We start from the raw sequence: 13,937 nt of genomic DNA, 5'->3' as shown, positions 1-13,937 counted from the left end.
AGAAAGAGAACCAAGCATGTAAAATGTTTTCATTTTAAATTATCAAGCCAGTTGTAAACACTAAAATATGTGGGGAAAAAAACCTGTTGTCATTATACATACACCTCTGTAAACTCCCTCCACTTCATCTGATGAAGTGGGTTTTACCCACAGAAGCTCATTCCCTATTAAGTCTGTTACTCTAAAGTGCCACAGGGCTCCTTATTTTTACATATACAGAATAACATGGCTGCTCCTCTGTGGGCTCATCTATAATACGGAAAAGATTGACCCTCCAGGGGTCAATCTTCAGGCCTTTGATTTAGTTGGTCAAGTGAAATGCCGAGGTCAGCGCCCTCTGGTGTTGTGTACTCCTCATTCTGCGAAGAATAAGGGAAGCTGACGGGACATGTGTTCTTATCAGCCTCCTGCAGTGTAGACACTGTTATAATGTCTACACGGTCATGTACTGCTATAATGAAGCCCTCTATTTAATTGTGAATCTGTGCTATGGAAAGCCAGGATTAAGCAATATTCTGCTCCCATTTTTATCTGTGAGTTAAACCTCTGTTCCTTGCTGACCTCTGAAATAGATGGGTGTTTTACCTCAGCAAGAAATGGAGGCTCACGTCTTGCAAGAGAAAAGAGAAAGTATAGTGGTGGCTGGACTTGATGGAGAAGATGGCTGGGACATACAGCCTTCCCATGTGGTTCATCTTCTGAGAGTGAACCTACTTTCTTCATACAGACTTAAAGCAGTAACTAAAGAAGCTAAGAGTAATGACACTTGATCAACCTCCTTTAGTGGGCCAATCACCACGAAAGGTAGCACAGCCTGTGCTTATGTGGTTAACCAGGCTCCTCCCTCTTGTTCTCTGCACGATCATGTGAATAAATGCTACATTTATTTCCATGTCACAAAGTGATACTTGCCATGAAGAACCTAAAGGGGTACAGAATTTATCAGCCATTCAACTGATCCAAAATTTCCTGACAACAGAAAAGATTTACATTGGTTTTGGGGGTTGTGGATCACTTCCTTACTTCATTCTCCTTACTGTTCATGAAAGTAATAGGGTTCCATAGGTGTACTTAAGGACAGAATTTATTTCTATCTAAACAAAACACCATTAATTATTTCATCCAATATTGATTCATTTGATTAATTAGAATCTGAGGAAACAGAGGATGTATTGCAACAGCTCCAATGCCTTTATCTCAGAAGCTTCAGGGGGTAGCCGAGTTAATCTGTACAGGATAAACTTAAACTTAACACACAAAAACTCTGGTCATCTGAAGAAATGGGCTGTGCTCATGAGAGCTCATGATACCATCTATATGTTTTATCTCAGAGACAGTCAGCACATGAAGCCTGAAGAGGCAAAATCATGTTACAAATCAAACATCAGAATGGTTCATAGCTGGCTATCTTCCCCTCTAGCCTTCAATGCTTCTACTTAGTTCAAAAAGTGATACACATCTTCTCTCTATATATATTATATCTGATTGAAATAAATCAACTTATTTTTCAATAGCCACAATGAAACAACAAATCTTTTCTTCATCATACACTAGTCAACCAGATGTGGAAGTAAATTTACATATTCAGCAGATAACTGTACTTTTTACTAAACCCAGCATTGACCATTCTTGTTAATTCTCTATATATTTTCTTGACACCAAGTTTGGAGTGACACTACATCCAAATTCTCATAGTACAAGATACTTCAAGCTTGCAGTTGTGGACAAGCACCATCTGCTTATCTATCTGTTTTCTCAGAGATCATGGAGAGATCCATTTGAAATCAGGAAGGTGACATGTCACGGGTCTTTCTAAATATTCCTTTCTAAGGCATACACAAAGCCATCAGCTGGGGAAGATCACTAAATCTCTTGTGAAACTAAAACTCCCCAACAGCATACAATACTGAAGTTTAGTTGCCTTTATGGCTTGTGTATCCCTACAATTAAGCATAATCAGCAGTCTTTGTACTAAGTAAATAATGTAAACTTGTGAAAAATAGCGTAGGATTCTTGGTAAACAAGTTGTTCTTTATGTATCTAATTCATTAATAGATAGATTTATCCTCAAGAGCTAGGTTGAGCAATTTACATGGATGAAAACTTACACAAATAATACTACTTAAATCAGTAAGTCCATTCGCATAGTAAATCCTCCTCAAAATGACTCAAGACAGAAATGATTATTAGAGCTGATCAGAAAATAGTAATTATTTTTTTGAATAAAAATTTTTAAATAACTGAAACAAGTGCCATGTTCCATGAAAATTGTTTTTTCATTTTTTCCAACAAAAATAAATTTAGTATAGAGTATTTTTGGTTTGTGTTTTTGTTTTAGAAAACTGAACAACACTATGCTTTGAAAAACAAACAAAAAAAAGAGTTGGAGATCTTATTTTTTCCTATCAAAAACCCAGGACATTTTTGCGGAGAAAAGGGATATTTTCTTCAAAAACAATTTGAGAAATTTTTCAAACCATCTCTAATAATTACCCTCAGCTTGGATTGGATAAGACTAGAGGAAAGACAGCTACTACAGGAAGTACAAAAAATTAGAACTGGGTTCCTTAAATGAAGTATTCATCCTGGAATACCGTATTTTCCGGCGTATAGGGCGACTGGGTGTATAAGACGACCCCCTATCTTTTTAATTAAAAGATAGGGTTTCATCTTATACCCCAGCGCCCCTCCGCCTCCTTTGATCCCGGTGTCCCTGGTCTGCTGGAGATGGTCCCCTGCCTGGGATGCCCCGCCGCCGGCTTCCCCCAAGGCTTTCAAAGCCGCGGAGGGGCTCCGGCGGGGGGGCAGCCCATGCGCGCCTGGGATGCCCCCCCGCCGGCTTCCCCCGAGGCTTTCAAAGCCGCGGAGGGGCTCCGGCGGCGGGGCATCCGGCGTACAAGACGACCCCCGATTTTGGGGGGATGTTTTTTAACATCAGAGGTCGTCTTGTACGCCGGAATATACGGTAATTTTATGCACATTGTTTAAGTTAATTCATTTCAATTTTCTGAGCACCAGTAATTGATGAATACATATTCATTTCCCCCAGATTAATACTAATCTTTCAAAATCAGCAAATCAATTTATTGATAGGAACTTTTGTCAGAGCGGGAAACTAAGGGAATATGGCAAAATAGTCTCAAAGGCAAACTTGAATGGACTTTATGCCAGAAATCTAACTTTATAGAAAATAGTTCAACTAAAAATAAAATAAATAAAATTTTTAAAAAAATCCTCATTCAAGTGTTTCCTAAGAACTCATTTCTGCACTATAAAGAAGTCATAAATTATGCACAGAACAGAATACATGATTGCTGCTTAAACAAAGAACAACATGTGATAATTATATATATTACTGTTTTTGCCTAAAAGCATAATAATTGAGTTTATTGATGATGGATCCATGGGCAAATGCATCTGGAAGAATGATTGCAGCTTTGCCTTGGTTTAGATACTGATTCTTTTAATTGTGCATCATAAAGGACACAAAGCCCTTCCTTATATGTTTTTATTTGAAATTAACACTAAGGGTACATCTACACTAGCCCCCTAGTTTGAACTAGGGAGGCTAATGTAGGCATTTGAACTTGCAAATGAAGCCTGGGATTTAAATATCCTGGGTTTTATCTGCATGTTTCCGGACGGCCGCTATTTTTAAATGCCATTAGTCCGGACTAACTGCCCGAGGCTACATGCGGCAGTTAAACGGTAATTTGAACTAAGTCCTTAGTTCAAATGACCTGTTACATCTCATTCCAGGAGGAGTTCGTGTAACCGCGGGCAGTTAGTCTGGACTAGTAGCATTTAAAAATGGCGGCCGGCCAGAAACATGCAAATAAAACCCAGGATATTTAAATCCCAGGCTTCATTTGCAAGTTCGAATGCCTACATTAGCCTCCCTAGTTCAAACTAGGGGGCTAGTGTAGACATACCCTATGCTATTTAAATGAAGCAATGGGATTTTTTTCCCTTTTTACTCTTCAGTCTTTTCAGCTCTATAACTGCTCTTTTCCATTTTCCTTTCTGATCGAATCAGGCACTGTGCAGTCATTTACAGAAATGCAAAATGACTGTAAAAGGCTACTGTATTGATTTTGGTAATGCGTTATACCACAGATTAAAATGACAACACAAAGGTGCATGGCAACTGCAAATCAGGCTACTAAGCTTTAATTTACTCTTCTGCTGACTGTCAGCCTGCCACTGATTCTTGTTCATAAACTTGCCATTTTACAGTTTCTCACTTGTTAATTGTTTTCTCAGTTTTTCTGACCTTCCCCTCTTTTCAAGTATTAGTTTCTTTGGATACACATTAGTTTCTTTGGTTACGTCTACACAGTAGCATTATTTTGCAATAACGGACATTATTAATTAGTCATAGAATCACTGAACACTAAACTGGAAGGGACCTCGAGAGATCATCGAGTCCCGTCCCTGACCTCATGACAGGACAAAGCACCATCTAGATCATCCCTGATAGACATCTATCCAACCTGCTTTTAAATATGGAGATTCCACAACCTTCCTAGGCAATTTATTCTAGTATTTAACTACCCTGACAGTTAGGAAGTTTTTCCTACTGTCCAATCCAAATCTCCCTTGCTACAATTTAAGTCCATTGTTTCTTTTCCTGTCATAAGAGGCCAAGCAGAACACGTTTTCTCCCTCCTCCTTGTGACACCTTTTCAGATACTTGAAAACTGCTATCATGTCCTCACTTAGTCTTCTCTTTTCTAAACTAAACAAGCCCAATTCTTTCAGTCTTTTCTCATAGGTCATGTTTTCTAGACCTTTAATCATTTTGTTGCTCTTCTCTGGACCTTCTCCAATTTCTCCGCATCTTTCTTGAAATGTGGTGCCCAGAACCAGACACAATACATCAATAGAGGCCTAATCAGCATAGAGTAGAGCAGAAAAATAACTTCTCATGTCTTGCTCACAACATTTCTGTGCATCCCAGAATCATGTTTGCTTTTTTTGGCAACAGTCTCACACTGTTGACTCATGGTTAGCTTGTGTTCCACTATGTTCCCTAAATCCCTTTCTGCAGTATTCCTTCCTAGACAACCACTTCCCATTCTGTATGTGTGAAAGGATTATGCTTCCTAAATAGGGTACTATGCATTTGTCTTTATTAAATTTCATCTTATTTACCTCAGACCATATCTCTAGTCTGTACAGATCATTTTGAATTATGACCCTTTCAAAGCTTTTGCAACCCCTCCCAGCTTGTAATCATCTGCAAACTTAATCATCATACTCTCTATGCCATCATCTAAATTGTCGAAGACATTGAACAGAACCAGTCCCAAAACAGACTCCTGTGGAAACCCACTTGTTATGCCCTTCCAGCATAAATGGTTAATAACTTCTCTCTGAGAATGGTTATCCAGTCAGTTAAGCATTCGCCTTATAGTAGGCCCATATAGGTTGTATTTCCCTGGTTTATTGATAAGAAGGAGCAAGACCATGTCAAATGCCTTACTATAGTCTAGGTACACCATGTCCACCACTCCTCCCTTATCCACAAGGCTTGACATCCTATCAAAGAAAGCTATCAGATTGGTTTGACATGATTTGTTCTTTACAAATCCAGGAAGAATGTTTTTTCCTTTGACCTCCTGCTGTGTAAACAGCACCAAAAGCCGAATTAAGCTATTTAGACTTAAACTGCGCAATGGACATAGCTGAAGTAGCGTAGCTTAATTTGAGTTTAACTCTGCTGTGGTGATGTACCCTTAGTGATTTTAAATGAGGAAGAAAAACTCTGACAGCAGATGAATGGGAGGTCACAAGCCCTGTAGCACCAATAAATGAACAAGACCACCTCTGGTTTCAGCCATTAGGAGTTGTGCTGCTTTTATATAGTGATTTTTTGCAGCTAATATTTAAGGTGACATAAGTAGCAGTGGAACTTCTCAAAGAACTATTGAGAAAAAAACAACAACAACAAACTTGTTATGTGGACGCATTCATCTCCTTCAGCACCTTCCCTAAAGCACTTCCTGGTTGACTAATACCATATTTAATGTAAGGCTTTCATGTTAATTGGGCTCCAATAAAGGCAACTTTTTAAGGAAAAGTTAAATATGATCCTTGCTTTATTTTATATTGTATTTTACATCCCTTTCCATGTGCAAAATTCTTAAAGAGGAGCTAAGTTTAAAAGATACACAAACATATTTTCATAGTATATGGACGTATCCTCAAATGGTGTAAAATAAACATATTCCCTTTGGCTGCAGTGGAGTTATATCTATCTGTACTAGCTCAGAATATAAACATCAACTCATAGGATCCCATTCAGTATATTCGTGTCCCGTATCTACCATGGGGAAAGTTCATCAAGGTAGTATTATAGCTCTATGACAGGACATTGAAGTCAAAATAGCTATAGTGCAAAACACACATACACACACACACACACACACACACACACACACACACAGAGACAGAGACATTGGAAAAATACTTTTTATTGAGGTTTTTTTGTGTAAGATCAAGAACTCTGGTGACTGAATTCTGGGTTTCCTACTTTTATCCAGAAAAGAAAAAGTGGCAGCAAAATTTAGCTTCTTAAACTGCTCTGAAACTGTACCTCAACTTAAAGGTGAAGGATACTAGTTTAGTTTCCATTTCTCAGCTGATATTGGCACTTTCAATGGGAGTGCTTATAAATGCCAATTATAGTGATTTGTATCTCCCATGGGATCCGGAGTGAGAATCAACGTGTTTTTTAAACTAGACCAGCTAGAGTAAATATTCTTTAATATTCCAGCTACCAAAAAAGTCTATTTTAATGAATAAAGAACTCTCTCTTTCTCTCTGAAGCATTTCTAAGTCTATACTGCACACTAGTGGCAAGTATTAGAAGATGCATATTTTCTGTGTTTATATTTTAATGCAAAATTGCTTAATAAATATTGTTTTATTTAGTCTTTAGACCACCAGCAAAGTGCATCTATTAAAAATCTCAAGAGCATAGTACATCTTCTATGAAATGTTCATTAGAGCAATGCAATGGAGGCTTATTGCATACCAAATGTTTTTAAAAGGTATTTTGTGTGTGAAGAAATTAAATGCACAAGAAGAATTGCACAGTATAAAACCTCAAAACGGTTTTTAGATTCCCCAGAAGATGATCAAGTTGCTTTCAAATGTGTGCTGGATGTCTCTGTACCTAAATAGGTTAAGTAAGAGTCAACTTAGGTATATTAGATACCATATGACCACTTCAAAGTAAAAAAATAAGCAAAATATTATCTTATCATTCAAAGCCATCTCTAAATGGGACCTTACAGTCACTAAGTTTCACTTTCTAGTGACTATCAGGATAACTATCCTGTTCTCCAAGTAGTTTAGCGGAGTTCCACAATCAACCATATCAGTGACTACTGAGAATAGATAGTGGAAGAAAAGATATGAACAAATGAAGAAATCTTACAATATTCATTACCATAGTATCCATTCTGGTGAGGCAATATAAACCATACTGTACACAGATCTGTCCTCTTGCCCTCTCACACCCCTGAAGAATCCCAAAGTAATATTAAAATTCTTTCCACTTCACAAGTATAGAAACCAGGATATAAAGGGGTGTCCATTCCACATAAAGCAGAGCAGGTTAAGACAATTAACCTAATAGACCGCACCTGTGGGTGTGGGGCCTGCAGATTAATCAGTGATGCAGCCCAGCTAAGTAAGGGCAGGCTGAGCTTGTATAAATAAAGTAGCAGCTGAGAACAGAAGAGGTCTGCTGGCTAGGCTGGAGCAAGAGTCTGAGATGAATGGCTGTGCTGAGTTGCTGATAAAGGGTTCAATAGGCGACTTGCTGGCTGAGCTGTGCCTGGGATTGGTTTTGGATGACAGACTAGACTGAGTGAGATGGAACAAATAAATCTGAAACCAGGCTAGACAGTGAGGAAAGGGAAAAACACAGAGCAAGACTGGATGTAAACAAACAGGAGGGAGGATAGACTTCTGGAACCAGAAGAACAAGCAAAGGTATAGAGTAGCAAGGGGAAAATTACATAACAGTAAAATCCCTTGTTAAGGGACTGCATAGGGGATCAAAAAGGTGTGGGAGTTCCTTAAGACAAATGTACTAGGTACAGTTAAAAAAAAAAAAAGCTATCAGCAACCTAATTCCTCACAGAAACAAAAATAGTCTATAGTGTGCCTGCTGACATTTCAGAAGAACTAAAGCAATAAACAGGTGAAAATGGCTCACAGGCTAATTAGCAGAAAAGGAGGTAGTAGCACACCCCTGACAGCTGATCACATTTAGAAAGAATGCTAACAGTTACCATAACTGTTACCGTAACTTTAGGGTAGCAAATATTCTGAACTATATTCTGAACTATATTCTTCTTCCTATAAAATGTTCCAGGTACCAACAAAGAGAAAATATAATACAGCAAGTGTGGAGATGAACATTCATACAATGATTGAGAGGCCGGAATGGAACAAAAATGTTTCAATTGTGGAGGAAAAAAGCTCAGCATATAGAAGATGTACTAAGGCAAAACAAGCTAGAGAAATAAACCAAAATTACTCATAGCATCTCTTATGCGGAAACTGATAGGAGACAACTAAAAAAGTAAAAAAGAAAACCTGATATAGGGAAAGGGAATAGCCAGCAACAAAATAATGGAAAGGATGTAACAAGTGAGATTGGGATAGATGGGATACTACTTCTCGAACAGAGATTCGTTGTGTTACTGATTAAAGTAATAAATTGTAGATCTCAAACAGGGAAAAGAAGAATACCAGCTGCTAAAAGGTACCTAGCAATCATTTAGTGTAACGACGGAGTGAAAGAAATACTGAAGGTTAAAAGAACCATGATGACTATTTTCATCTGGAATCCAGACAGTGTAACTGCAATTGGGCAGGAATTAAACTTAGATATTATTGATATGAAAAAACCTGATGTAATATGCATACAGTAGGTCTGGCTAATAGAAAAACTAGGCTATGAACTACCTGAAGATGGCACGCATAAATATGATAGAGAAATAGGCAAAAGGTGGGGGTTTCTGCACCTTCATTATGGGAAACATGAGTTACCTTGAAGTGCAGCTGCTTTTGCACAAAAACTTGCCAATGTAGACACAGCCTTAGAGACTAGCAAAAATATATAGAATCATAAGCTTTCGTGAGTAAAACCCACTTCATCAGGTGAGTTGGAGTAATGGTAATCAGGGAAGGAATTAGGCACACAAACCAGCAAAAAAAAATCCTTAAATAGTGAAGACTTTGTGTGACTACTTTACTTTTTTTATATTTGACTAAGGGCTATAAACAGGGCAAAAAGAGAAAGTTAGGGACTGCAGGAAAATACATACACACACCACTATAGCAGTGATATGTAAACAAATTGAGACAATGGACGGAATAAAGAGTAAGAGCAACAATTGCAGGGAGTGGAGTAATAAGCTCCAACAAGGAAAAAGTGTAAGTTCTGGCCACCTATTTAAGAAGCCACGTGATTCAAAAAGTCTATACAAGCTGAGGAGCAGAACAGGGAAAGCTTTTTCCAGTGTATATACAGTTGCACATGAAACTCCACAAGAGGATGTATTAGTCCGATCCTCTTTAACATCATGATAGATAACATCCCTAAGGAGCAGAATACAGGAATAGGAATCATGTTATGTGCTGACAACTGTGTCATATGAACAAAAGCAGAAACCTTGAAAGAGTTGCCAAAAGAATCAATGATGCACTTACAGTGCATAATGGGTCTTCCAATTCACCTCAAGACAAATTAAGAGTGTCATTGTCAAAAAGTCCAAAAAGTTGTAAAATTAAACTGACATGATCAACAGCTAAATACAGTAAAAAATTAGAGATTCTTTGGTGTGCTATTTGATAAGCTCACTTGGAGAGACCACACTGAAAATATTAAAGTGCAAATGTACAACTAACTGAAAAGTATTTCTGGAACATCATGAGGAGCAGATAAGAAAACTGTGGCAATACTATAAAAAGCATTAATTAGACCAGTTATTGAGTACAAATGCCGGGCCTTTGGATCAGCAATGAACAGAATCTAAGAAAACTAGAGTCTCTTCAAGCACAGCCACTGCACATCACATGTGGTGCCTTCATTATAACACTTCTGCATGTATGACAAGTAACAGACAGTGAAATGCCTATCACTCTTAGAAAGAAGCTCCTAGACTTAAGCCTTTTGGGACAAAGTACTAGGAAATAGTAAATATGACAACACAGAGCTAATAAATTAAGAAGTGGAGGGAAAAAATCCCCTCAAAATTCCCCATGCGAATAGGGTTCAGAAGAGGATAAAGAATCTTAATGAAAAGAGGCTTGAAAGAAACCTAAAACTATATTTATGTGAAAATACTCTATCACTGGAAAACTCCCTCCCCCACATAATAGATACTGAATTATATAATGAAAAATATAAAGAGATAAATATACAATATAAATCAACTTTTTGGTGACAAGTGAGGGCACTGTTGCCAAAATATACAGATGGCTCCAAAATGGAAGAAACAGGAACAGTTGGAACTGCTCTCAGTGAGCCTCTTTCAGACTCTAGAAAACTTGAAGATTAACTTTTTATCAGTCTTTACAGTTAACAGGGATTATGCTGGAACTAAATTGTATTTCAGATGCGTGTCCAGCTGCTGTAGCCATCCTGTGAAACTCCTTATCAGGGTCTCACAATTTTTCAGTGATAGTGTGATAGCAAAAGTGACAATGTCCTTAATGCAATATTAGTGCTAATAACTGAACTGTCACCATTAACAGCACAGTAATAGCATGCATCCTGGCACATATAGGGATAGCAGGCAATGAATTGGCTGACAAACAGGCAAAAAAGTGCTATTAATAATGAACATAGAAATTCCTCTAAGCAAACTGGAATTTAAACACCAAATCAAAAAAGAGCTAAGGAAGAAGTGTCAAGAACTGTGGGTGAATAAAACAAATGGGAAAAGTTTCTGAGATGTCCACCCTACAGTAATAATCTTGACAAAATCCAAGGCCCTGAGAGGAAGAGCAAAGTAGCTCTATTTAGAATTATAACAGGGGATTGTGGATTAAACAGTAACTTATTTCTAATTAAAACAAAAGGAAAACCTATGTAGCACTTTAAAGACTACCAAGATGGTTTAATAGGTGATGAGCTTTCGTGGGCCAGACCCATTTCCTCAGATCATATTCTGGAAGAGAATTGGCATGACCGTATATACCAAAGGAATACAATGAAAAAAGTGAACACATTATTAAACTGACAAATCAGATTTAGTACAGAAGGTGGTTTTAATCATGTGTTCATTTTTTTCATTGTATTCCTTTTGTATATATGGTCATGCCAATTCTCTCCCAGAATATGATCTGAGGAAGTGAGTCTGGCCCACGAAAGCTCATCACCTATTAAACCATCTTGTTAGTCTTTAAGGTGCTACATAGTTTTTCCTTTTGTTTTAGCCACATCAGACTAACACGGCTACCTCTCTATTATTTCTAATGAACGTGCACAAAATGGATTAACATGCAAGGCCCATGGAACAATAGATCATGTTCTTTGGGATTGTCAGCACTGTTCCAGTGAAAGGAATTGTTTATACAGAAAACACTGGCTCAAAGTAAAAAATAAAGAAAATCCTTACAACGTCAGAGGGATGCCAGGAGATCAAAAAGAGTAGTAACAAGAGTCTAGGAAAACAGCAAGGTGTAGTCCAAGTATAGAGACTGGGAGCAAACCAATCATGGTTGTTAGACAAAGAATCCTAGGGCTGGAACCAGGGCTGGTAGGCAGACCCAGGTTCCCAGAGGCTTAGGAATTGACATAGGACTTGGCTTTGGAGCATAAGACTGCCTGGAACAGTATGCAGCATGCTGACAATACTCCTGAAAAGGAGGGTTATACAGTGACCTGGAGGGCTGAGTCACAGAAGAGAAAGCACTGCAAGTCTTGGATATGGATGAGGGAACACAGTTTGAGCAATCTTTCTGAAAGGGGGGTATCAGACCTGAATAGAATCAATCCCCAGACCCAGCCACAAGGAGGTGCACACAGAGCACAGTGATATAAAATGTATTATACAATTTCACATGGTAAGCGGAAGTAGATTTAGGCATCAAACACAGACCTCTTAAAATTTGTTGTTTATTTTCAGTTAGTCAGGAGAGGAAAAAAGCCTGTTTTGCTCTGTGTTCCCAGTCATCTTATTATTACTATTTTGTTTTTCTGCCAAAATACCTGTTTCAGACTCTCCATCTTGGACTGTCGCATTTCTTCATATTTCCATTTCCATTGAGAGAGATCTGAGTGCAGCTTGTCTACTTCTTTTTCCAGGAAAAAATGCATTCTATAAAAAACGATTTAACATTCATCATTAGAAAAATATCTTTAAAGATAATAAAGCTGACTCTGAATATCTTTGTATTGTTCAAAACGGTCTTGCTTTGCTAGCTTTTAACATAGTGTTTTCTTTAATTATGTTTGTATTATTTTTATGCTCTTCAAAGGATTAGCCAAGGAGATTTACTGAAGAGAGAAGGAAACAAAACAATTCAATAATGTGAAATATACAAGAAATGCTATGGTAAACCAAATGAGAGTTGGAAATTGACTTTAACCAGTGAGTCAACTGACCCAACGTACCATGTGATGACAAAGACCAGAGAAAAAAAGTAATACATAGATGAAAGGGAGAAAGGGTAAGGTGAATTTTATCTTTCATTATATTATCTTAATTATGCGTTCCCAAGTTTTCACTTTTTCCTGTTCCAGGCTGCTTTCCTGCTACATACAGATTTTCACTTTATTTGAGCTTTGTTTTATCTTTTACCACATTCATTATACATTATTTTTACTTGTTAAAATTATTCTTGGAATTGTTCTAACTCTGTTCCCACTTTATTCTGAGTTTCCTAATGCTTGGTGGTCAGCCTAGCTCCTATAAATCAGCCTAGCTCCATTAAAATCTGTGCCTTTGGTTTTTAATCTCAGTGCCTGCTGCCCCTCCCTAGGCCTCGAAGGGCTTGTGGATTTAGAGGTAGCCATATATGCCAACTCCTAGGCACCGGACCAGCCCACCAGCTCTCCCTGCGGGAGACCAGGTGCCCACCATTCAACCCCAGGTTTGGAGAAGCTTATCCACACCCATCATCCCAGGTGCCTTGAAGAGACCCCCCCAGAGTCCACCCAGGAGCAGGATGCCTGTTTTCATGTGGGGGCTTTGGGCATTGGTCAAGGAACTGCCCATACATGGAGTGTAACTTCGGGAAGCTCTGGACCCTACATTCACACACCATCAAGACCCTGCCAAGCTGACCATCCCACTATGAATAGATAGGACAGAGGCAATCGGGCTGATTGACTCCACTTGTGCCCAGACCTTGGTACGGAGAGCACTCGTTCCTAACCCTGGCCCTCCTCAGGATAACATCAGGTTGCAGTGTGTCCATGGAGATGTGGAAAATCTACCCCAACATCCTGGTGACCTAATGAGTAGGAAGGCGTGAAGAGTCTTTAATGGTCAGCCTGGCCTCAACCCTCGTCTACCCAGTGATACTGGGCAGAGACTGGGGATATTTGAGGGAACTGCTGTCAGAAGTTGTGAAACCTACTATGGAACGGCAACCCCAGCCTTTGAGAGCCAGTTGAGTTGAAACCATGACTCTTGCCAGAGTGGGGAAAGTGGCGGATCCGGGGGTGGGTACCTCCCAGGACCCAGCACAAACCCAGGTGGACCCGGGCCCCAACCAGCCCGAGAGGGAGCCAGTCCCCTTACCCGAATCAGCAGTCCTAAAGTGCCCTTTGGGTTGCATGGCAGCACTACCACATTCCAGCAGGTGGATGGACAATGTTCCGCATCCCCATGGTCAGTACACGGCTGCTTATTTGGATGATGTAGTGATTTATAGCTGTGATTGACAGGCCCACTTTCAACATG

The 13,937-nt window shown here is 38.9% G+C and overlaps 1 protein-coding gene across 7 annotated transcripts in view; it reads right to left on the bottom strand.

Annotated features, from left to right (window-relative positions):
- Nucleotides 1-13,937, bottom strand: part of CCDC102B (coiled-coil domain containing 102B) — a 336,113-nt gene that overhangs the window by 271,115 nt on the left and 51,061 nt on the right. For all 7 annotated transcript variants that reach the window (XM_089776320.1, XM_089776321.1, XM_006121423.5 and 4 more), the window contains one exon: nucleotides 12,239-12,347. In XM_089776320.1, coding sequence (XP_089632446.1) covers nucleotides 12,239-12,347 — 109 coding nt within the window. The remainder of the gene's footprint in view (nucleotides 1-12,238; nucleotides 12,348-13,937) is intronic.

This window comes from Pelodiscus sinensis, chromosome 2 (genome assembly GCF_052426305.1).
Source record: "Pelodiscus sinensis isolate ZL-2025 chromosome 2, ASM5242630v1, whole genome shotgun sequence".
Lineage (NCBI taxonomy): Eukaryota > Metazoa > Chordata > Testudines > Trionychidae > Pelodiscus > Pelodiscus sinensis.
This window is presented reverse-complemented; position numbering and strand designations above follow the sequence as displayed.